The sequence below is a fragment of the Thalassophryne amazonica genome, chromosome 19 (genome assembly GCF_902500255.1).
Source record: "Thalassophryne amazonica chromosome 19, fThaAma1.1, whole genome shotgun sequence".
Classification (NCBI taxonomy): domain Eukaryota; kingdom Metazoa; phylum Chordata; class Actinopteri; order Batrachoidiformes; family Batrachoididae; genus Thalassophryne; species Thalassophryne amazonica.
This window is the reverse complement of record NC_047121.1, coordinates 17,889,593-17,915,617: the sequence shown is the minus strand read 5'-3', so window position 1 is coordinate 17,915,617 and position 26,025 is coordinate 17,889,593. Positions and strand designations below refer to the sequence as shown.

The 26,025-nt window shown below is 38.6% G+C and overlaps 1 protein-coding gene across 6 annotated transcripts in view; it reads left to right on the top strand.

Annotated features, from left to right (window-relative positions):
- The window catches only part of larp1b (La ribonucleoprotein 1B), a 118,017-nt gene extending 96,335 nt beyond the window's left edge, over window positions 1-21,682 (top strand). For all 6 annotated transcript variants that reach the window (XM_034194888.1, XM_034194887.1, XM_034194886.1 and 3 more), the window contains 5 exons: window positions 982-1,139; window positions 1,929-2,073; window positions 15,684-15,793; window positions 18,208-18,335; window positions 20,247-21,682. In XM_034194888.1, the coding sequence (XP_034050779.1) occupies window positions 982-1,139; window positions 1,929-2,073; window positions 15,684-15,793; window positions 18,208-18,335; window positions 20,247-20,516 (811 nt within the window). In that variant the 3' untranslated portion in view covers window positions 20,517-21,682. The remainder of the gene's footprint in view (window positions 1-981; window positions 1,140-1,928; window positions 2,074-15,683; window positions 15,794-18,207; window positions 18,336-20,246) is intronic.
- Window positions 21,683-26,025: the final 4,343 nt, after the last annotated feature.

Here is a 26,025-nt window from a genome sequence, read left to right as displayed (position 1 = left end):
GCTCTGACAGTGTGACTATCAGGTTCTTGGTCACCTCCCTAACTAAGGCCCTAGTTTAGACAGGCTACCAGCTCTCGGAAGAGTCCTGGTGGATCTGAACTTCTTCTATTTATGAGCACAGTGGCCTTCTATAGGCCACTGTGCTCATTTGGACCTTCAAAGCAGCATATATGTTTCTGTACCCTTCCCCAGATTTGTGCCTCAAGACAGTCCTGTCTCAGAGGTCTACAGACAATTCCTTTGACTTCATTCTTGGTTTGTGCTCTGACATTGTCAACTGTCAACTGTGGGACATTATATGTAGACAGGTGTGTGCCTTTCTAAATCATGTCCAGTCAACTGAATTTACCCCAGGTGGACTCCAGTTAAGCTGTAATATCTATCTCAAAGATGATCAGTGGAAACAGGATGCACCTGAGCCCAAGTCTGAGCTTTGTGGCAAAGGCTGTGAATACTTATCTACGTGTGACTTCTTAGTTTTTATATTTAATAAATTTGCAATAATAATAATAAAAAAAAACTTTTCACATTGTCATTATGGGGTATTCATTTTCGAATAAGGCTGTAACCTAAAAAGATGTGGAAAATGTGAAGCACTGTGAATACTTTCTGGATGCACCATACACTCAGCTCTTTCTAATGGTGACAGTTGGGTAACATTAGCCTGAGGTCACCTACTTGATACCTTGATCTTATTAGTTTGTGAACTTATGTAACATTACTGTGAAGGATCAATTTTTGTAACCTGGCCATATCACTCAGGCCTGAATATACAAATATTTCACCCATCATAAAACATTGTATTTAATATAAAAAAAGAAAAATATTGACTTTGAACTTCTATGAATTGTGATGCAATAGAAATGTAATTGTTGAGCTTCAACTGCATGTGTATTTCTTGAAAAGTACATATTAAAACTTTACGGTCTTTTTTACCTTTCCACTCTATTACCCACTCTTTTCCCCAACTTTGCACAACAGCTCCAATGCTTCTCCATCAGAAGGAGCCCCACTGTCCGGAAGTTATGGCTGCACACCCCAGTCTTTTCCCAAATTCTGGCATCCTTCACATGAGCTTCTGAGAGACAATGGCTTCACTCAGCAGGGATATCACAAGTACCGCCGAAGATGCCTAAATGGTACAAGGCCATGACTCAGCTACATTTGTTCATACACACCTCTCACATTGTGACATGTCCTTGAAAAAAGTAAATGTGAGTAAAATATAATCTCACATTAAAGATCTGTTTTCAAATAATTGAAGTGTAAAATAACTACCAACTATATAGCCAGTGGAAAATGTAGGCAAGCTAAATGGGAACAGAATTAATTACTCACTTATTTGGAAAAATTCTTGCTAAAAATCATTTCCACAGTATTTATTTTATGACTATAATGATGGAGGCTTTTAATTTTCTTTGTAACATAAATACTATTTTCTTCACTATTTCCATTTGGTTCTACTTTTGTTTAATTTTGCCTTCAATACCCCATATAGAAAATACTATAATTCAGCCTTACAGCTTTCTTCTATTTCCCTTTGCAGTCATGACAAATGATACTAATAATGATAATAATAAAAAATTAGTACACAACAAAGATAAAAAAAAAAAAACCCACATCCAAAATGAAACATCTGTGATGGAAATGTGTTTTGGGGTGAACCTACGTTGTGGTGGTCATGGTGCATTTAATTAATGTTGTGCATAAATCTGACACAACCAGAGACTGTTTATATACTGGACAAGTCCTGCGTGACTTCACCCATCTACAAAGACTCAGAACAGCCGATATTAAACCCATATCTGGGCATTAGCGTACAACAATAAATACCACAAGAATTTCACTCAGTGTGATTCTCTGGGGTCTTAGGTCCTATACCATATCATGCATAATCATGTACACTCCTGTTCTCTCCCCTCCTCCAGAGAGGAAACGGTTGGGGATCGGCCAGTCTCAGGAGATGAACACTCTCTTCAGGTTCTGGTCCTTCTTTCTGAGGGACAATTTCAACAGGAAGATGTATGAGGAGTTCAAACTATATGCACTGGATGATGCCAAAGAAAACTACAGGTGAGGACTGGTTGCTTGAGTGCGGCTGCTGCTTGACTGTGAAAGTCCATCAGCAAATTATTATGCTGTAATTTCTGATGTTAGAGTACTTTTTAAGAAATCTGTATGGATTGCAGAAGAAACTATCACTGCACTCACAGATCTGATGTTAACTTAAGAGTGAAAATTCAAATCTGCGATATTTTGTTCTTTCAGAATAGATAGGTCTAAGCTGTAGTGCTGTTGAGTTTTTTTGTTTTTGTTTTTTAAGTGGAATGGTGCATCTCTGGTCAGTTTCTCACTGGGTTTTTTGTTTTTGGGTTTTTTTTTTCCGTTCTTTTCTACAGAGCTCCCCCTATAGCTCAGGAATACATATGCCACAAAACTGTCATTACACACACACACGATGAGGAACGTAAAGAATAAAGTCTTCATTGGCTTGTAGCCAGCAGTGGAAAATTCCGGCTTCAGAAAATAAAAGCTCTGCCATGTATTGCTTCTCTACCTGTGCACCTAAAACAGGTGATCTCAATAATTAGCTCATCCACCTGCCAGCTGGATTATTAGGAAGCTGGAACAAATATGTGGTTGAACTTTTACTTTCTGAAGCTGGAGTTTTCCACCTCTGTTTGTAGCTACGGCGTGTATCAGTTGTTCTAGTGTCATAAAGCAGTTTGTGTTTCTTGAGAGACGTGAGACTCTCATTCAAAGGACACAGGGTTGGCATCCCTAAAGTTGCAAGGCAGGTGTTGTGATACAAGATGCAAGGTGGGGTGGGTAGGGTGGTGGAATCCCCCATTCTCCTCAAAACAAGTCATTTAGTGATTTCAATTACTCCCAAACTGTAAAAACGGTACATGCTTCCTCTTTCAGTCGCAGTTTATATTAAAGTTTATGGGCTGTTTTGAATGTTGTTTTGAATTTACACTTGTGCATATTTACACACCCACCCTTCATCATTTCAGTGTGTGGCGAATTAACTTCCCATGTGGCTATTGCCACCAATTATCCACAGTGGCTAACAGTTTTTGAACCCTAGAGCCCTGGCATCCACTCTGTCTTATGGGTTGCAGAAAGCTAGTAAAACTCCAGTAGGAGGTCATAGTCTAAAGTGTTTACATGTCTACAGTGTACTTTATTCAATCATAGTAAGACCGAAATACTCCACGTCTTAATTGGATTATTATGTACTTTGGATTTAATTTACTCTGATTATGACCTTAATTGATTTAACCCTAAGGCCTTTTTTGGCCATTTCTCTCGCCTGGACTTTTTTTTTTTATTGTGCTGTTATAACAACACCTTATGAGCCACAATCAAGTAGTATATACCCTTTTATTCAGGACAAGCCTAATTTTCATACTATACACACTTTGTTCTATTTGCATGAAAGTACAAAAAGTTATAAAACAAGAAATGCAAAGGAAAAATTTAGGCATAAAATAAATCTTACAAAGTTTTATTGTAAAAACACACTAAACACCAATGAATAAGCAAAGTCACAGCTGAAATATGATCTTGGAGGTCTACTTGACCAATGTGCAAAATTTTGAATTTCTGTAATAAGGAAAAAAAATATATATTTTTTTTCTTCAATAAATAACAAAAGTCACTCGTCCTGACAGATTAGGTGTGGTGCTAACAGTTCCTGTCAGCCACCACGCACAGAGGGACATCACATAGAAAACACTTCCATGGTGTGGACTGCTGCTTGTTCAGTTTGTCCAAGCATAGGACACACTTCCTTCTCTCATAAGAGGCATGCTTGCTGACGACCTCCTGTGACTCATCACTAAAACAAAAGAGAAATAAGTTACTTTGTGTATCTTGTAATACCTCTCATTATACTATTATAACAATATAGCATTTACACTGTAATCTCAGAAAGACAAGTCAGCAAACTTAATGACTTCATCCCCCAGGGGCCACACCAAAGTAATTTATAGCTGTAAAAAGTGTCAGCCGAGTGACTACAAGCATACGTACAGAGTCGAAGCAGATCATTCTCTTGTTCACAAACAACCTTTGTCATGAGTATTGGCGATCTGATTGGAGAACCACGCGTCACATGCATAAGGCGCACGCTGCCATTGGACAGGCATTTTCAGAGCTTTAGAAACACAGGTTAGGGAGGGCCAAACTGGAAACCGGAGACATGCACTGAAAGCTTGAAATAAGTTGAAATACGTTGATAGCTTCTACGGATCAAAAGATACCCGTGAAAATGTAAAGCAAACTCTCTGAGGTCGTATACGACCTCGTCGACCCCCGAGGGTTAAGGTACAGTAATCGCAAATTGTTCACACGTATATGGGAGTTTCTTATTCAGAGTATGGCCTTATTCAGATTAAAATATGAATATTACTGCCCATGTAAATGTAGCTACTGACTGCTCCATTATCTTTGTAGGACTACCTAGAGGAAATTATGTAGTATTGAAGGTGAAAATGTTGACACATGCTATTTATTTATTTATTTGCTATTTATCTGATTTTTCATTAGAATAGAATTAGGGATGCACTGATGCCGATACCAGTATCTGGTATCAGTCCAATTCCATATGTATTTACTTGTACTTGTAATCATAAAACTGCTCCAATACTAGACGCCCAGTACCCCTTTACGGCAGCGTGATGTCAACCTCTCACTGCAGCTCGTGGGCAGGCGGAGGCCGCGGTTCGACGGAACTTCCAACTTCACCCACGAAGCATTTGATGCTGTGAGCTTTTCATCTGTTTGCTGCAACGCAGCTCAGAGTTGAGAAGAGTTGTCAGCTCTGAAAGCACCGTGACGGCAGCACACCTGCACTGAGCTTTACAAAGACTTTTTACGCTTTTTTTTTTTCTTTATAACTCTGTGCCCCTCAGTGTGGGATCTGGCTAAAAATAGCTGATCTGCATGCATTAACAAATGCTAACGCTTGTTTTTTCCACCCAAATGCACCTAGAGTCTCTTTCCGAGGATAACATGAGGTAAAAAAAAAAAAAAAAAAAATCCCTACCTCTCAATCTGGTGGCGCTCTTTCCATAAATATGTTGTCAATTCTTCCTGCTCAGACGGCCATCCAGGGACCGTCTGAACAGGAACAGCACAGTCTAAACAGCACAGAGAATCCACATGACGACAATTGTAAATGAACATTATACAACCAAAGTGTACATTTGTACGCTTTTCATCACGTTAATTGGAGGCTGCAGCAATTCTCTGGAGTGCAAAGGATTATGGGATATCTCAATAGGGCGAATACTGCCGTGAACACTGCTAAAACAAATAGTCCAAATAATCTGTGTCTGCTACGTTTAATCTGCGTGGAATTTAATAACAACGCAAACCGAATTTCAGACATCTTTTATGTATTACTCTGGAACAAAGAGGACAAACAGTGTTGTAAAGGACAATAAGCAGGATGTTAAAGAGCAAACTTCACTTTCCCCCAGAATGACATGAACAGGAAACATTCGTAGCTCATACAACTTAGGTTTCTGGCATGTTTACATAAAACAAACAATAACAACATCTATAAACCCAGAGAATATGGTCATGAGAGTTTTAGGCACAATATACAAAGAGTTTAATGCTGTTGTCTGTGTGCAGTGGTTAAAGTGCAGACTGATCAGAGTGTCTCAATGCATTTCTCCTGTTGTGAAACTTTACCCATAATGCACTGCAGCATGTGTGTCTGTCCAAACATTAAAACCTTCAAAATTAGTGCATTACTTTAAAACTAAAACATATAGCTGATATTTTCACTATAAAATGACAGACGTGATGTTAATTTAAATAACTTGTCTGGAATTAGTTTAAAATTAAAATTTTAACCATATGTCAAAACTGAATGCTTTTTGATGACTTGTGGGATATGCCGGCGAGTCTGTATGGTAAAGAGAAATTGTCTTTATTATCCCTCCTCCTCTTCCTCTTCTTCCTTGGTCACCAGGTCTCTTTTGCGGACAGAAAGCTAATCTGACACAAGTGCTTGCACGTTGTTGTGTCAGTAGCTGCTAGTGTACTGAAATCAATACTGAAAGTTAGCAGTTTTGGAAGGCCACACATGCTCTGAGGAGAGGCAATGCACCAGACCCCAGCCCTCCCAAGGTAGAGTGGACAAAAAACCCCAAAGCATGGAGGCGCACCCACGGCCCTGCAAGGGACGAGCCAGAAGGAGGCGCAGGCTTTTTCTGTGGACTATTGCAGTTATGCTGTATTGCATTGCATTACCGTGTGTCTTCAGTATTGGGTGCATTATTATTATTTGCCATATAAACATCATATATACTGGATTTTGTATCACAGATTTTCACTCACATCAAACAAAACATCCTGTGCGACTGCAATGCATTTCCATTAAAAACCCCTTGCATATACCGGACAGAGCAGTCTGAACATGCACACTAACAGAGGTACAAAACTAAAGTTCAACACTGACACTCGCAGATTTTTTTTTTTCCTTCTTATTCTTCAAACCGATGGGGCCAGTAGTCTGTGCACCTGCTGCATCGGACACCACAAAAGGCTGTGATCACTTTTACGTTTTCACTCCTTCCTGTCCCGTCATATTTTAAGTTTTTGCAGTGAGCGGCTGATTACACCAGCAGTTCATGGAGGAAATTGGCCACCTTACCTTTGATTTGGAGGTTGTACAAAGAAAAGCTCGTTGAGGGACAAATTCTCCAGAAAATTAAATATTTTTAAAATTTAATTTTAAGAATGTTAATTTATTCTGTTTTGCCTCCTTGTGGAGGGGTGGGGCCACACAACAGCGTATGCATGCTCGAAGACGTGTTCGTGAACATTTAAATGTCCACCAGCCAAACAAAAGGGTACTGCCGGTGGTGGAAATGCAATCCATGCCAGACTTAACCGTTCTGACCAGCACCATACCGTGCAGTACCGACCCGGACTGCTCAGTGGAAATGGGGCTGTCAGTATACGCTGGCTAAATCATCATGGTGTGACAGCTGCATTAATGTATTAGATATATCCAGTGTATTCTGTGCATTTTTCATATGTCTGCATACACTGGCTAAATTGTCAAGATGTGACAGGGCCTTTAACATGGATATCGCTGACAGTTAGCAGTGCTAATTACTTCAAACTCTCATGTCCACACCACACCCTGACATTGCTTCCTCTTCAAACATTCATGGACAGACACACTTGCAAAATTGGATAAACACATCCCCCCCAATATGTGGTAGAGAGAATTGATACGTCACATGATACTGACCTCGTGAGCACGAGCACATCTCCTCTGATGAATTTCAGTGAAACACAGTGGGAGCACACCATGTGAATATGTGCTTGAAAGAAAACAATTCTGATCTAACATTTTTAGAGGAAGATAAGTGTAATTTTATATTTACTTGACAGATTGCATTATGTCGGTCTCATTAGTACAACTACTCCTAAACTGTTTTATGGATCTCAGTGAAACTTGTGGTAGCACACTATGAAGATGTGCATTAAAAATAGCTATGGTCCAGTGTCTTATAAGTTAATTGTACTTTGGTGTGTGTGTGTTAATTGCGTTAATTGCATATACAACAGTTGACCAGTTTGTTAATTCAGGTATTTCATTGTAAAACATTTAATACCACTAATGTAACATAACAGAGTGAAGTGTATCACTTTGCTCACAGATCTCTAGTTCCTTTTGCACAGTATTTAATTTGAAGGAACTGTAGAGGTGGTGGCCCAGCAGCTGAATGTGCTTGTTTACAGTGAGGAAGGTTCCCGGTTCAAGGCCACCCCTGTCCATTCTCCATGTAATTTGGAGTTGTGCCAGGAAGGGCGTCCTGTGAAAAACGTGTGCCAAATCAAGATGCAGGTCCACCTCGCATCTGATGTGGTGACCCCGAGTGAAACAAAGGAGAAGCCGAATGCACTTACTATTTCTTTTGAAGGAACTCTGGCACGATAACACAAGACTTTAAGGAAGTTTAAGTTTGAATTTTAGTCCAGAGGAATAGAGTAACACTTCAGTTTAAATTTTTGCCAGTAAACCAGGGTGGTGTTTTTTGCAGGTTGGTGTAAAAATGATTAATCAAACTAAAACTGTACATTTTTATTGAATGAATGAGTGGGGTAAAAGAAGCTTAGTTGTGGTAGTCTGATGGAGCCAGGGGCAAGTACCAAAATGCTAATGGTTAGTAAATATTTGCAGATGGTTTATCATTTTGCCTCAGTTGTTCTAAAAAAAACAGAACTTTTGCAAACCACTATGAGCTATAATTTGAAGGGTTTAGTAGTCTTAAGATCAGTTCAGTCATTTTAAAGTCCAAATGAGACATAACTGTGCTTTTACTTAATTACTTAAACTCTCCAAAAATGTAGTCATTCTTCAGTAAAATTCATCTACATTATTTGTGTGTGTGTGTGTATGTTTGTACATTTGTGGGCATATGTCATAACTGGGGAGTGTGCTTCAAGCGGAAAGCTTCACTTCACATGTATCCATTCTACACTCAACAAAAATATAAACACAACACTTTTGGTTTTGCTCCCATTTTGTATGAGATGAACTCAAAGATCTAAAACTTTTTCCACATACACAATATCACCATTTCCCTCAAATATTGTTCACAAACCAGTCTAAATCTGTATGCACCACTCTGCATTTAATCATTAGTGATCGATCTCTGCTCCCCTCCACAGCATGTCTATTGAGCTGAGTATTCCATTAACTTTAACTAGTAATGACTTCATGACTTTCTTTGCTAACAAAATTTTAACTATTAGAGAAAAAATTACTCATAACCATCCCAAAGACGTATCGTTATCTTTGGCTGCTTTCAGTGATGCCGGTATTTGGTTAGACTCTTTCTCTCCGATTGTTCTGTCTGAGTTATTTTCATTAGTTACTTCATCCAAACCATCAACATGTTTATTAGACCCCATTCCTACCAGGCTGCTCAAGGAAGCCCTACCATTATTTAATGCTTCGATCTTAAATATGATCAATCTATCTTTGTTAGTTGGCTATGTACCACAGGCTTTTAAGGTGGCAGTAATTAAACCATTACTTAAAAAGCCATCACTTGACCCAGCTATCTTAGCTAATTATAGGCCAATCTCCAACCTTCCTTTTCTCTCAAAAATTCTTGAAAGGGTAGTTGTAAAACAGCTAACTGATCATCTGCAGAGGAATGGTCTATTTGAAGAGTTTCAGTCAGGTTTTAGAATTCATCATAGTACAGAAACAGCATTAGTGAAGGTTACAAATGATCTTCTTATGGCCTCGGACAGTGGACTCATCTCTGTGCTTGTTCTGTTAGACCTCAGTGCTGCTTTTGATACTGTTGACCATAAAATTTTATTACAGAGATTAGAGCATGCCATAGGTATTAAAGGCACTGCGCTGCGGTGGTTTGAATCATATTTGTCTAATAGATTACAATTTGTTCATGTAAATGGGGAATCTTCTTCACAGACTAAAGTTAATTATGGAGTTCCACAAGGTTCTGTGCTAGGACCAATTTTATTCACTTTATACATGCTTCCCTTAGGTAGTATTATTAGACGGTATTGCTTAAATTTTCATTGTTACGCAGATGATACCCAGCTTTATCTATCCATGAAGCCAAAGGACACACACCAATTAGCTAAACTGCAGGATTGTCTTACAGACATAAAGACATGGATGACCTCTAATTTCCTGCTTTTAATCTCAGATAAAACTGAAGTTATTGTACTTGGCCCCACAAATCTTAGAAACATGGTGTCTAACCAGATCCTTACTCTGGATGGCATTACCCTGACCTCTAGTAATACTGTGAGAAATCTTGGAGTCATTTTTGATCAGGCTATGTCATTCAAAGCGCATATTAAACAAATATGTAGGACTGCTTTTTTGCATTTACGCAATATCTCTAAAATCAGAAAGGTCAGTGATGCTGAAAAACTAATTCATGCATTTATTTCCTCTAGGCTGGACTATTGTAATTCATTATTATCAGGTTGTCCTAAAAGTTCCCTAAAAAGCCTTCAGTTAATTCAAAATGCTGCAGCTAGAGTACTGATGGGGACTAGAAGGAGAGAGCATATCTCACCCATATTGGCCTCTCTTCATTGGCTTCCTGTTAATTCTAGAATGGAATTTAAAATTCTTCTTCTTACTTATAAGGTTTTGAATAATCAGGTCCCATCTTATCTTAGGGACCTCGTAGTACCATATCACCCCAATAGAGCGCTTCGCTCTCAGACTGCAGGCTTACTTGTAGTTCCTAGGGTTTGTAAGAGTAGAATGGGAGGCAGAGCCTTCAGCTTTCAGGCTCCTCTCCTGTGGAACCAGCTCCCAATTCAGATCAGGGAGACAGACACCCTCTCTACTTTTAAGATTAGGCTTAAAACTTTCCTTTTTGCTAAAGCTTATAGTTAGGGCTGGATCAGGTGACCCTGAACCATCCCTTAGTTATGCTGCTATAGACGTAGACTGCTGGGGGGTTCCCATGATGCACTGTTTCTTTCTCTTTTTGCTCTGTATGCACCACTCTGCATTTAATCATTAGTGATCGATCTCTGCTCCCCTCCACAGCATGTCTTTTTCCTGGTTCTCTCCCTCAGCCCCAACCAGTCCCAGCAGAAGACTGCCCCTCCCTGAGCCTGGTTCTGCTGGAGGTTTCTTCCTGTTAAAAGGGAGTTTTTCCTTCCCACTGTAGCCAAGTGCTTGCTCACAGGGGGTCGTTTTGACCGTTGGGGTTTTACATAATTATTGTATGGCCTTGCCTTACAATATAAAGCGCCTTGGGGCAACTGTTTGTTGTGATTTGGCGCTATATAAAAAAATTGATTGATTGATTGATTGGTGTTCACAGAAAACACTTATTTATTTCTGTATGTATGTATTTATTTATGTACGTTATTATTTATGTACCCCCCAAAACAACGGCCACTCTGAAGGACCTATAACAGATTCGTTAAGCACAAAGCTTATTGATGTCGGTGGATCGAATCATTTCTTAACAATACCCGAAAGGAACCGGTTCTCGATACCCATCCCTAGTCATGTGGCACTTGAATAACTGGGTAGAGAATCGCTGGTTTCTATGTATTAGACGTGCAACAGTACACCTTCCTCATTTTTCAGTATGAATGATGGTTTTAAGGTCACGGTGCAAATCATTATATATTCCTACCAGGTTTCTTCATACAGGTTTGGAACAAAAATACTTGCACAAAATTTAAAAAAGTGCAGTAATATTACTTGCAATGTTTAACAACTGGCTTGACTATCTATAGTTTCCAAATCCTGAACATTCTGCCTAAAGTTTTTACATTGCTGTTTTTTTAACAGTACAAAGTTCAGTACACACAAATATATATTGGTTTTTCAGGTTCCACAGTTTATTGTTGCACCCCTTTTTTATACATATATAGAGTGAGCACAAAAACACTCCTTGAATTCAAGTAGCTATAATATCAGAACTTATTGGAATATGTTTGTAAATATGGTGACCACAGATACATTAACTGAAAAACTTGCTTCGCTCACCCGCAGAATTTCTGTGCACTACTCGGTCATGCTGGATATGTTGTAGAGACTGGACCAAGCTAGATTATCACATAAATATTTGGAATATTTTTACGCATTTGTGGCTACTGTTGCATGATCTTATAATGTTTCATGTGGTGTCAGTTGGTACAGCAGACACTCAATGTGCACCCTGCCCGTTACTCGACAAACATTGATGCAATAATCTATCTGGGTCAGTGTGTGTGTGTGTGTACACATACAGCTGAATGCAAACGTTTGGGCACCCCTGATGATTGCCATGATTTTCCTTTATCATTGGTTGTTTGGGTCAGCAATTTCAGTTAAATATATCATACAGCAGACAAACACAGTGATATTTGAGAAGTGAAATTAAGTTTATAGTATTTACAGGACGTGTGCAATAATTATTTAAACTTAATTGGTCAGGTGCATAAATTTGGGCACCCTTGTCATTTTATTAATTTGAATACATTTAGCACTAATTATTGGAACACAGAATTGGTTTGGTAAGCTCATTGACACTTGATGTCCTTACACAGGTGAATCTAATCATGAGAACGGGTATTTAATGTGGCCATTTGCAAATGTTTCCCATCTTTGCATCTCTTCTAATGAGTGGCAATTACGGGATCCTCTAAGCAACTCTCAAATGATCTAAAAACAAAGATTGTTAAACATCATGGTTTAGGGGAAGGATACAAAAAGCTGTCTCAGAGATTTCAGCTGTCAGTTTCCACTGTGAGGAACATAGTGAGGAAATGGAAGACCACAGGCACAGTGGCCCGAAGTGGCAGGTCAAGAAAAATCTCAGATAAGCTGAAGCGAAGGATGATGAGAACAGTCATAGTCAACCCACAGACCTGCTCCAAAGACCTACAACATGATCTTGCTGCAGATAGTGTCTCTGTGCACCGTTCAACTATACAGCGCACTTTGCACAAGGAGATACTGTATGATGCTGTAATGCAGAGGAAGCCTGTTCTGCATACACGCCACAAACAGTCGCTTGAGGTATGCTAAAAAACATTTGGACAAGCCAGGGGGACAAGCCATGCATACCACCACCAAGGGGTGGTATGCATGGTGACAAAGCACCCAGCATTTCAAGAAAAACTCTTGCTTCCATAAAATTTGGAGGTGGTTCCATGATGCTGTGGGGCTGTGTGGCCAGTACAGGTACTGGGAATCTTGTTAAAGTTGAGGGTCACATGGATTCCAGTCAATATCAGCAGATTCTTGAGAACAATGTTCATGAATCAGTGACAAAGTTGAAGTTGCGCTGGGGCTGGAGCTTTCAACAAGACAAAGACTCTAAACACTGTTCAAAATATACTAAGGCATTCAAGCAGAGGAACAAGTACAATGTTCTGGAATGGCCATCTCAGTCCCCAGTAGGGATGGGTATCGAGAACCGGTTCCTTTCATGTATCGTTAAGAAGTGATTTGATCCACCGACATCAATAACCTTTTTGCTTAATGATTCCCTTATTGGTCCTTCAGAGTGGTCGTTGTTTTTCGGGGTGTTTGTCAGGAAAATGATCATTTCTCTACATTGATTACAGACCCTGCAGCGGGTCTGTAATCAACTTCTCTGCAGAACGGCTTTGCTTTGAACCTTGAACCAATCAAAGCAGTGATTCGCAGATCAAAACAGTGCTTCGATCTCCTGCTTCATTGTTCCATTGTTTTATTTTGCTTTATCTTAATTTTTCTCTGCTAAAACCCTAAAGAGCATATGTCTGTGAGTAATATTGACCTTTTTTATGTTAAACTGACCTGTTATGAAACAGTTGATGTATTTTATAACTTAAAAGCGGGACCGATGCTAACGCGTTAGCATGTCTGTGGCATTTTCAATGTTAAAGTTAGCATTAAGCTGTTCGCGTCTCAGTCAGCACGTTTTGTGTGCATTTGTTTTCTGGATAATTAATGGCTCAGCCTTCGTTTTTGTAAAGGAATCAATTTGTAATTTTTGTTTTTTTTATTTTTATTCCTATATTAATAATAATAGCAACAACAATAATAGTAATAACTCATATTAACTAATAATGCTACAATACAATTTTAGAGAAAGAGACAAAAAAAACCTGATGAAACAAAACACAACAGAAAATATAAAACCAACTAACAATGAACATAAATAAATAAATGTAGAAATAAATTACTGTTTCCTGTGAACATCTCACATCCCTGTTTTATTTAAGTTTAATGACAGTTTGTTTCGGTCAAACCATATTTTCAATTTGTTAATTTCTTCAGTGATTTCTTCCAGAACTATCTGCCAAGCTAGAAAACTGCTGCATCCTAGTAAGAGCAGAATACTACTGGAATGAATTTGAATATGGAAAATTGGGTTTTTTCTCACCAAAATGGATGCTGCACTCACTGCAGTTTATTGTCTGGAATAGACCCAGATTGCATTTCAGAGCTTGTACAATTCAAACATTTTCATGTGGGGGTAATTTTGGGTTACAGCTTTTTTTTTTTGTTTTTCACTACTTTCATCCCTGAATATGTCAATCGTGAGTCACTTTTGACTCCTGTCTTATTGTGAGAAAGAAATGAGAATAGTCCTCCGTTCTGTTCACACAGCTCCAAATGCTGCGCGGCTCTCTGCCTAGTCAAGATAAAACGATAGAGTCCAGTCGGAATTAACTTCAAAGCAAAATGCAGTTTAAATCAAATGACACTCTTTCCAAATGTTGTAATTCAAACAAACTGCAGTCGATCAAAACACATTTTTTCCTCCCAAAATGTGACGTCCTGCGCTGACATGCATCAGCCGTCTGAGCTCAGCTCAGGGGTATGGAGAAACATTCATGCCAAAATGTGTGAAAGGAAATGCTTTTGACAAAAACTACAGATTTTATTTATTTTTATTTATGTCCAGAGCTCAAGGATCCAGTGACCAATTTAAAATGTTGTTGACATAGAAAACCTGTAAAGCCTACTTTTAGTACACAGAAAATTCACAAGAGGTATCGATAAAGGAATCGATAAGGAATCGGATCGATAAGCGGAATCAATAATGTTATCGATATCGATAAAATCTTATCAATACCCATCCCTTGTCCCCAGACCTGAATATTATTGAAAATCTGTGGTGTGATGTTAAGCGAGCTGTCTGTGCTTGGAAACCACCAAACCTGAGATGTTTTGTAAAGAAGAATGGTCCAAAATACCTTCAACCAGAATCCAGACTTTCATTGGAAGCTATAGGAAGCATTTAGAGGCTGTTATTTCTGCAAAAGGAGGATCTACTAAATATTGTTTTGTTTTTTTTCTCTCTCTCTCTCTCTATTTATGCACCTGCCTAATTTTGTTTAAAGAATTATTGCACACTTTCTGTAAATCCTATAAACTTCATTTCACTTCTCAAATATCACTGTTTGTCTGCTGTATGATATATTTAACTGAAATTAAGGAAAATCATGGAAATCATCAGGGGTGCCCAAACCTTTGCATACAACTGCATATAGTGTATTCGATTTTTAAAACGTTATTTTATTTATTCTGATTTCGCCTGACAAAAACCATGCCCTTGATAGTAATGCTGTGTGCAATCCTCCCAGTTGTCTTAGTCTTCCAATATGTTGACCTTGTACATAAAGCATCTCCCAGTCAAGTCCTGGACAGAGACTTTAGTGATGTAATTTTCTGTTGTGGTCACGTTTAAGCTGACAACCTTAAAGGGTTACTGGGAAAGGCTCTTTAATAACGGCGTTGTTGTATGTTTGCCAGAGGTATCTACTCACTTGTCAAACCCACATTCTTGACTAATAAAGCACTACATGTAGAAGTGGTACTGAATGGTTTGCAAGGGGGTGTCGACCAACACTGTGACATGCCCATCAGGTCTTTACGCATATGATATTCACCTAATTTAAACAAAATGACTAGTCTTTCTGGTTGAACTTTGTCAGATTTATTAAAGCCATTAATCTCTTACACAGAGATTCCATTATTGAGAAGTGTTTTTGGCATAGGAGGGCAATGGCTGCTATAGATCATTTTAGTGGGGACATCGGATAACAAGTTGTATATGTAAATGTATTTCTATCTGGAAGCTGCATATGTTTGTTCGACACTTCACTACACCAGAAAGTGGGTAATATTTGTTTGTTTTCCCCTCCCAAAGGTACGGTCTGGAGTGTCTCTTCAGATACTACAGCTATGGTTTAGAGAAGAGATTCAGGTTAGAGCTGTTCAAGGACTTTCAAGAAGAGACTCTCAAGGACTTTGAGAAAGGTAATCACATACTAAAGTATATTTACCGCCACTGTCCACCTGCTGCGGTGGCCAAATTTTCTCGCAATACACCTGACGCCGTTGATCTGCCCAAATGTTTAGATTACACTCATGTAATTGGTCATTGTGATAGTTGTTCAATGCAAACTTAAAATTAGGATCTTTCACATGATGATAGTTTTTAATTTTAATAAGTTTACTCCATCAGCTATTGTAGCCAGTCTCCTCTGTGCGAGCATGATCCCGTCAGCTCTCAGAAGCTCAGCAGAGAGGGTCCTGGTTATTACTTGGATGGAAGTTGCATCAGAAAGGGCATCCTGCGTAAAACTTCTGCTACATCCCAATGCGAATCTGTGTTGGATCCATTGTGGTGACCTTGAACAACAGCCAAAATACATACAACAACTCCATAAAAATTATTCACAGGATCTCATTGGCTGAAAATTGTTGTATTTTCTGCAGTATAAATTGTACCTGTCAAAAAAGTACCCCTTGAAGGGGGGGGGTACCCAAAGGTTGCGCAGCATAAGACGCAGGATCTCCCCTAAAAAAAAAAAAAAAAAAAAAAAAAAGAATGAAAAGAAAATGCAGCTTATATTCTGCAAAAAAAAGAAGAATCGAAGAATTGAAAGTTTGTTTTAGAATTTGCAGCATTCATGTAAACTGAATTATGATTAACTGGGTTAAATATAAAAAAAAAATGTACAGGATTTGGCCATTATTAACACTCTGTGGTCATACCGGAGTACAAGTTGCACTGGAGTATAAATCACACCTATTTTCTGTATATCAGCTCTTTAATATGCTGTTTTGTGCACTGTAATGTACTGTATATTATTGATATTTATTCTTTTATTATTACAGTTTATTTTGTTTAGGGTTTTGTTTCCTAGAAAAGTCCTGTATAAATAGTGTCATTATTGTTATTACTGTGAATAAGGAATGTGTGATTTTCCTGTATCCAAGTCGCATCGGAGTATAAGTTGCAGGATCTCCCAAACTAGTAAAAAAAAAAAAAACACACACACAACTTATACCCAGCCTGAAAAATACTGTAGTCCATATAAAACATCAGATTTTTTTTTTTTATTTAGCTTGGTCGTGTAATTGTCATCTCCTCTGTTGATGGTACTAAGGGGGACTGATTCCTATAGGGACAGCGGTTCACAAATGTGGATGTATGTGTTCGGTTCATTTTTCTGAAGGAAAAGGTAGTGCTGGGCGGTATGACCAAAAATGTATATCACAGTATTTTTCTAAATTATATCAGTTTCACGGTATTTGACAGTATTTTTTCTTTTCAAGCACAACTGGGTGTTTGCCTTATTTTCTAATGATTTAGAGAATAATTACTGCAATAAAATGGCTTGGAATGGCGTATTCTACTGTTATGAGGAGTGAATATTGTAGAAAAATGAATGTCCACACTAGTATTAATGAAGAGGAATAAGAATGCTTGATTGTCAAAATACAGACATTTTTATTATGTAAGTTTTCCAACTTAAACATCTTTTGAAAACAATGTAAACTATATGACTCATATAACTCCAAAGTAACTGAAGTAAAACTTCTTTATTCCCTGAACATTCAATAAGGAATCATCCATAAATAAATAACATAAACAGAAAAGGTGTGCAGCTTGCTTTAACTTTACCTGCAGACGAGGAGGACGAAGCTCGTAGTTTACATTCCTCATATTCCAGGACATGTTTGCGGCTGAGGTGGTGGAGTAAATTGCTCGTGTTTCCTCCTCCTGCTACAACTTTTTGCGCGACAGCATTTGCATAGTATTGTAGTTTGGTCGACGTCAGACTTTTTAAGCCCAAAGTACTTCCAAACAACGGACACAGCTCCTCGTTTCGGTACAAGTTCTTCCGTTTCAGTTTCTCGTTCTGGTTCAGTTTCAGAACTTTACCCCTGATTTGCCATTATGCTCACCGCTAAACATCCGTTCACTCTACACGGGCTGTACTCATGCTGCTTGTTTGGTGCAACCGCTAAACTGTCCCCACTCAAACAATGCCCTGGGGGCACGGCGTTCCGCCGCTCTGCGCAACGCACTCACCGGTATGTAGGTATTTCTAAAATCCATATCATAGAAAAAAAAAAACACTGGTATTCGGTATGAACCGGTATACTGCCCAGCACTAGGAAAAGGTAAGTTATCTTGATGGATGATATATGAATCACTGGAAAGCAGCAACTGTAGCTGTATCAGAGCCAAATAGCCAAATGAAATGGTCTTATCTGCAAATCGGCTTTATAAATAGCTGATGTTGAATATCGACCAGGCCGATAATCGGTCGCCGCCTTGTCTGAAGCACTCTGCAACAGCTCAAAAATGGTTTCCTGCATTGAGAACTAATTTGGCTCACACTTATTACACTGAGCTATCCTGTCTTCCTCTTTTGTAGGCCAGCTGTATGGACTAGAGAAGTTTTGGGCCTTTTTGAAATATTCTAAAATTAAGAACCAGCCCATTGACCCAAGACTGCAGGAACACCTTTCCCATTATAAGAACCTGGAGGACTTCAGGGTGGTGGTAAGTGTTGTGGTGTGATTGAGAAGGTAGAGTTGGTCGGTTGCATGTTTTTATAAGGCTGATTTGCTTCACTGGATGCCAGTTCCTCTCTAACATTGTGACTCCAATACTCTTGGTGTGCAATACACCATAAAAAGCATGAGTTTATCATCCTTGACATGAAAAAAAAAGTGATGAAGGCGGGACGATTTTTTGTTTGTTTGTTTGTTCTTATTATACTCAACAAAAATATAAACGCAACACTTTTGGTTTTGCTCCCATTTTGTATGAGATGAACTCAAAGATCTAAAACTTTTTCCACATACACGATATCACCATTTCCCTCAAATATTGTTCACAAACCAGTCTAAATCTGTGATAGTGAGCATTTCTCCTTTGCTGAGATAATCCATCCCACCTCACAGGTGTGCCATATCAAGATGCTGATTAGACACCATGATTAGTGCACAGGTGTGCATTAGACTGCCCACAATAAAAAGGCCACTCTGAAAGGTGCAGTTTTGTTTTATTTGGGGGGGGGGGGATACCAGTCAGTATCTGGTGTGACCACCATTTGCCTCATGCAGTGCAACACATCTCCTTCGCATCATCCGTGAAGAGAACACCTCTCCAACGTGCCAAACGGCAGCGAATGTGAGCATTTGCCCACTCAAATCGGTTACGACGACGAACTGGAGTCAGGTCGAGACCCCGATTAGAACAACGAGTATGCAGATGAGCTTCCCTGAGACAGTTTCTGACAGTTTGTGCAGAAATTCTTTGGTTATGCAAACCGATTGTTCCAGCAGCTGTCCAAGTGTCTGGTCTCAGACGATCTTGGAGGTGAACATGCTGGATGTGGAGGTCCTGGGCTGGTGTGATTACACGTGGTCTGCGGTTGTGAGGCTGGTTGGATGTACTGCCAAATTCTCTGAAACGCCTTTGGAGACAGCTTATGGTAGAGAAATGAACATTCAATACACAAGCAACAGCTCTGGTTGACATTCCTGCTGTCAGCATGCCAATTGCACACTCCCTCAAATCTTGCGACATCTGTGGCATTGTGCTGTGTGATAAAACTGTACCTTTCAGAGTGGCCTTTTATTGTGGACAGTCTAAGGCACACCTGTGCACTAATCATGGTGTCTAATCAGCATCTTGATATTGCACACCTGTGAGGTGGGATGGATTATCTCAGCAAAGGAGAAGTGCTCACTATCACAGATTTAGACTGGTTTGTGAACAATATTTGAGGGAAATGGTGATATTGTGTATGTGGAAAAAGTTTTAGATCTTTGAGTTCATCTCATACAAAATGGGAGCAAAACCAAAAGTGTTGCGTTTATATTTTTGTTGAGTGTAGAAAGAGATGAAAAAATACAGTAAAATTTTGAGGCTAGAAAATGTATCTTGCCCTTTACTATCGAGCACGAGTGCTTTTTGGCACTATAGAGGGCAGTGAAACCACAGCACAGGTCTGCTGTTTTCCCACCCACCGCTCATTTCTTTGCCGGCAGAACCCGTGTCAGGCGATACTGATCCAAATAACATTGCTTTTTAACCGTTAAATTTTGCAGACTGCTGATTATTATCTGAATTAGCAACTCATTGGGATTTATGCATGTGTGCAGAACCATGATGTGTTAAAACTACAAATCATTTTAACAGTAAGTGGAGTCCTACACAAACATAATTTTTACCTATGTACAAAATTCTACAGGATCTCTCATATGGAACTAAAATGACTTCATGTACAGTTTGTATAATTTGTGTTAAGATTACTTGAGTTGTGCTGTACATGTACTCAACGAAGTTCCATCCATCTTCATTATGGGCTGAATGCTGGAGATTTATCCACAGCCTGTGAATTGTTTCTTTTCATATTTCGACATGAACTGTAAACATTTGGTGACCTCTGATCTCTGTTCACAGCCACCAATGGGAGAGGAGGGAGGTAGAAGGAGGCATCACTCATCCTCTGCCGGGGATGAAGGTAGGGGTCGACGACATCCTTCCAACACTACCTCAGCGTCCACACAGGCCTCCAAATCCTCCACCCTTGGTGGTCATCATTCAGCCTCTGCTGCACAGCACACAACCAAAGATGGCACCCAAAAAACAGCAGGTGCTTCTGCCCCGGGAAAGAAGGTGGATCCAAGAGCTGGGAAGACCAAGAAAGAAAGTGCTGCACGAAATAAGTAAACCTTCTCCTTGTCTGGCTTCACCTCTGACAGAGGAGACGGCGTGACAGCACGCTGAGCAAGTTGGCTCTTTTCACTAGCAAACTGTTTTGGGCATGAAGAGAGACTTGAGCGTGGTTGACTTAGATTATTATCTCTGCATTTCATTGTAAAGCAAGCATAGGCAGCAAGCTTGAATGTGCGCTTGACAGCTCATAATGTTTACAAGAAAATGCATTCCCTGCATTTTGCCTTTATTCTGTCAGATGCCAAACTACAGCAAGTCCTCTGCTTGTTGATCTCTGAAATCTGTAAACGGCTCTGTTTTGTAAAGAGCTCGGCCCGACAAACTGTGATTCTACTTTGCCAAGTTAACAGATACTGCAGGTTGTTCTGTGTGCCTTAATCTGATTCACCGGGAAAATGGAGTTCTGTATCAAACTGTTAAGTTGTGCATTTTAAAGTCTTCCCAAAGATTTATTTGGGCTTTGAACTTGTATAAAAATGGTGCCACATAGCTTGTTTTCAGTATGACAATCAGGTCATAGATTTGTGAAGGACTGACCCCAAGGCTTCTCAATTGCAGATATACCCTGATGTTTTTAGCCCGACTTGACACATTAAAGTTGAATTTCAAGTGTCTTTTTAATTAATATCAGCCAAAATAATGACAGTATAATTTGAGATGGTCAATTCTCTGGGGAGCTTTACATAGGTCTTGTTTTACTCCCAGTAGTTGGATAATTTATTGTTTTTTTTTTGTTTTTTTTTCTTCCATTTTCTTGTTTGATGGCATAGTCCTAGGCAATCATTGCATTTGTTTGATGGCTTTTGCTATTGAATATAATAATGAAATTCATTTGCTGGAATTGTGGGTTTGAGCTAGCAACATGAAAGTACAGTATATTTTAGCTTAATTTACTTAATAATATGTTTAAGGCTTGGTGCTCAAGAGCACTTTGTTTACTTATCTTCATCAATGAACTTAAGAGGTTTTAGGGTAGATTTTAAAGGAAAAAAATGTACATACAATAAAAAAAAATCAGTTACTATTATTCAGTTATTAGATTTTAAGGGATTTTTCTGGGTAGCGTGGTTTGTGTGTGCTTTAGAATACATTGCATGCTAATGCCAGATTGTTCTAAATTGTAAATTGCAAAAAAAAGATAAAATATTTGATTGCTTAAATGTGTTTGTGTGACTTGTCATTATTCCTATGAGATGCATTCAGGATTTCCTACCTCTGTAAATTCTTTTTTGTTTGTTACGTCCGCCGAGGACGTAATAAAATCACCAGCATTTATTTGTCTGTCTGTTAGCAGGATTATGTCAAAACTACTGCAAGGATTTTGACAAAATTTTCACCACAGATGCATATTAGGCCATGGAAGACTCCATTAAATTTTGGAGGTGATCTAGATTCTGGATCAAGTTTCTCCTTATAGGCTTTTAAGGATTATGTCAAAACTACTTCACAGATTCTCACCAAATTTGTACAACAGATAATCCATTAAATTTTGGAGGTGATCCAAATCTAGATTGGCTGACATCAGAAATCTGTGATTGCTCTTGTTTAAGTTTTCCGGTGTTTGAATCGTCTCGACTGATCTACAGGTTTTTGTGTTTAAAACAGGATGAAACTGAACACCTGTCTTTAGTTAAATGAAAAGCTGACTGGAGTCTGTTTAAAGACTTGATGTAATGTTACTGTTGGAAAAAGTGCAGGTTGCCATTCATGGGGAAGTAAACTCATTTTCAGAAGGCAGGATAAGTTTCTGAAACCTTGTCCATAAAGTTTTGATCCTTTTGTAACTTGCAGAAGCCATTCTATCCACAGATTCTATCTAATTTTATTGAACATTTTATCTATATTATAACAGCCAAGTGGCCTCTGTATGTGTGCGTGCATTTGTATGGCTTCAACCACAGACGAACTGGGGAGAGCTGACATTTGCTGTTTAGTATGCTTATGAGTTTTGGGTCAAGGATGAACACTGAAAATGTAAAGTTGGAGAAGTTACTGATTTTTAGTTAACCAGTAAACAATGGACATTGGGCTGCAATCCCCATGGGAGTTTGGAGTTTTAAATGTTAGTGGTTCATGTTAGTTTAACAGTTAGTCTTTATAGTTCAGTTGGTTTAGTCAATTGTCATGTTGCCATTACCATGAATGAAAAGAATGTTTGTCTTCTGCCACTGTCTGCATGTGTAAAATTAGAAACACCTTATGGAATCACCAGCCTCGGAGGATGTTCATTCAGTTTAATTTTGTAGAAAAAAAGCAGATCACAGACATAACACAAAACTAAAGTAATTTCAAATGGCAACTTTCTGGCTTTAAGAAACACTATAAGAAATCAGTAAAAAAAAAAATTGGCAGTCAGTAACGGTTACTTTTTAGACCAAGCAGAGGGGAAAAAAATATGGAATCGCTCAATTCTGAGGAAAAAATTATGGAATCATGAAAAACAAAAGAACGCTCCAACACATCACTAGTATTTTGTTGCACCACCTCTGGCTTTTATAACAGCTTGCAGTCTCTGAGGCATGGACTTAATGAGTGACAAACAGTAATCTTCATCAATCTGGCTCCAACTTTCTCTGATTGCTGTTGCCAGATCAGCTTTGCAGGTTGGAGCCTTGTCATGGACCATTTTCTTCAACTTCCACCAAAGATTTTCAATTGGATTAAGATCCGGACTATTTGCAGGCCATGACATTGACCTTATGTGTCTTTTTGCAAGGAATGTTTTCACAGTTTTTGCTCTATGGCAAGATGCATTATCATCTTGAAAAATGATTTCATCATCCCCAAACATCCTTTCAATTGATGGGATAAGAAAAGTGTCCAAAATATCAACGTAAACTTGTGCATTTATTGATGATGTAATGACAGCCATCTCCCCAGTGCCTTTACCTGACATGCAGCCACATATCATCAATGACTGTGGAAATTTACATGTTCTCTTCAGGCAGTCATCTTTATAAATCTCATTGGAACGGCACCAAACAAAGGTTCCAGCATCATCACCTTGCCCAATGCAGATTTGAGATTCATCACTGAATATGACTTTCATCCAGTCATCCACAGTCCATGATTGCTTTTCCTTAGCCCATTGTAACCTTGTTTTTTTTCTGTTTAGGTGTTAATGATGGCTTTCGTTTAGCTTTTCTGTATATATATCCCATTTCCTTTAGGCGGTATCTTACAGTTCGGTCACAGACGTTGACTCCAGTTTCCTCCCATTCGTTCCTCATTTGTTTTGTTGTGCATTTTCTATTTTTGAGACATATTGCTTTAAGTTTTCTGTCTTGATGCTTTGATGTCTTCCTTGGTCTACCAGTATGTTTGCCTTTAACAACCCTCCCATGTTGTTTGTATTTGGTCCAGAGTTTAGACACAGCTGACTGTGAACAACCAACATCTTTTGCAACATTGCGTGATGATGTACCCTCTTTTAAGAGTTTGATAATCCTCTCCTTTGTTTCAATTGACATCTCTCATGTTGGAGCCATGATTCATGTCAGTCCACTTGGTGCAACAGCTCTCCAAGGTGTGATCACTCCTTTTTAGATGCAGACTAATGAGCAGATCTGATTTGATGCAGGTGTTAGTTTTGGGGATGAAAATTTACAGGGTGATTCCATAATTTATTCCTCAGAATTGAGTGATTCCATATTTTTTTCCTCTGCTTGGTCTAAAAAAGTAACCGTTACTGACTGCCACAATTTTTTTTCTTGATTTCTTATAGTGTTTCTTAAAGCCAGAAAGTTGCCATTTGAAATTACTTTAGTTTTGTGTCATGTCTGTGATCTGCTTTTTTTCTACAAAATTAAACAACTGAATGATGAACATCCTCCGAGGCCAGTGATTCCATAACTTTTGCCAGGGGTTGTATATATATATGAGAGCTGACATTTGCTGTTTGGTATGCTTATGTGTTTTGGGTCAAGGATGAACAGTGCAGAAAGGGAATGTTGATAGGACAAATATTTTTGGAGAAACTTCAGATATTGGCTAACGTTGCTAATTACATTCTGGACTTGTGCCATTCCAACTCATAGAAACTTTGCATAATTTATTACCACCCTTGAAAAATGTCAGCTACCTATTTTATAAACACTACCCAATCTAGAGCCGTGGATCCCCACAGGCTACATGCTAGTTAAAGCTATAATAAGAAACTTGATCTCGAGTCAGCTTCACTGAGTTTAACATATCTACAATTGTTGCCTTCGTGTGTCTCTAGAAAAACATGTTTTCAGTGTGCTGCTCCTTTTTCCAAATATGTGAAGCCATACCAATAGGAAAATATTTTTTCAATCAAATATTTTGTATATTTTCTTTAATTTTGTTTTTCAGAAAATTACACATGCAGATTTTGTTTTTGTTTGTTCAGATATTGCAATGATAAGTGTTATATAGGTATTTGTTATACCAATAACAGTTGCTCTTACAGCAGTGGAATGATGAACAATGAGTAATTTCAGTAATTAAAAGTTTAAGCTGGTTAAAGTTAAGTATCTGTCAATCTTACCAAGATTTGTTAACCAGTAGCTGTGTCCTTTTGTTTTATTATTTTATTTGTAGGGCTGCTGAGACAATGACTCTCACTGCAAGGGATATTTAAAGATTATAAAGTACCAAATGTGCCAATTTAATTAGCGCAAATGCAGTGACTTATCTCTAAAAGATTTCTCTGAAATTACTTATTTTCAGTGGTGGTGCGAAGGGGGGGGGCTTGGGGGGCTTAAGCCCCCCCAATAATAAGCTAAGCCCCCCCTCAGACCCCCTCAATAATTCTGCCAATAATGTGAATAGCGACTGACATATTTGTGGATCTCAACTGCAGTTTTGCACTGAGAATGTCTCAATATTGTGTAACTGAGCAAAATGATGAATGTGTATGTTCGGTGATCCACCAATGCTGAATCACCCTTCACAAACAGAATTTTCAGTTTTGCAAATAAACATTTATTTGTAAAAACCCACACACGTTACAAATCAGAAATTTGTGTTTGTGGATCACAAATTGTGTATAAATCAAAGTATATTTGTAAATCCCCCCTTGTGCATTTGCAAGTATTAATGAGACAAATTTAACTCCATACTCCAAAAATTTAGGTTTCCTAAATGTTTATTACGGCCACTCTTAAAACTTCACTTATCGTTATAATTTTATTACTGGTAAATTTTACCACATTTTAGAGGAGCACGGGTGACTAAAACATATACCTTGGTATTTATAAAGCAATTTACTATATATTGTTCATTTCGATGACATTTTGTGGAGCCCCTCCAACTTTTACCCCGCCCCCCCAACAAAAAATTCCTGGCGCCGCCACTGCTTATTTTTGATGATTACCATAAACTCACAGTCATGATTAAAAAGGTATAATTACTGTACTTTTTTAAAGATGCGGTTGGGCCATGAGAAATTTAAACCGTACTAAAATATTAAAAACCATACTTAAAACAGAGTGCTTCCAGTTTCCACGACACTGACGACAGGACATGAATGCAGTACTTG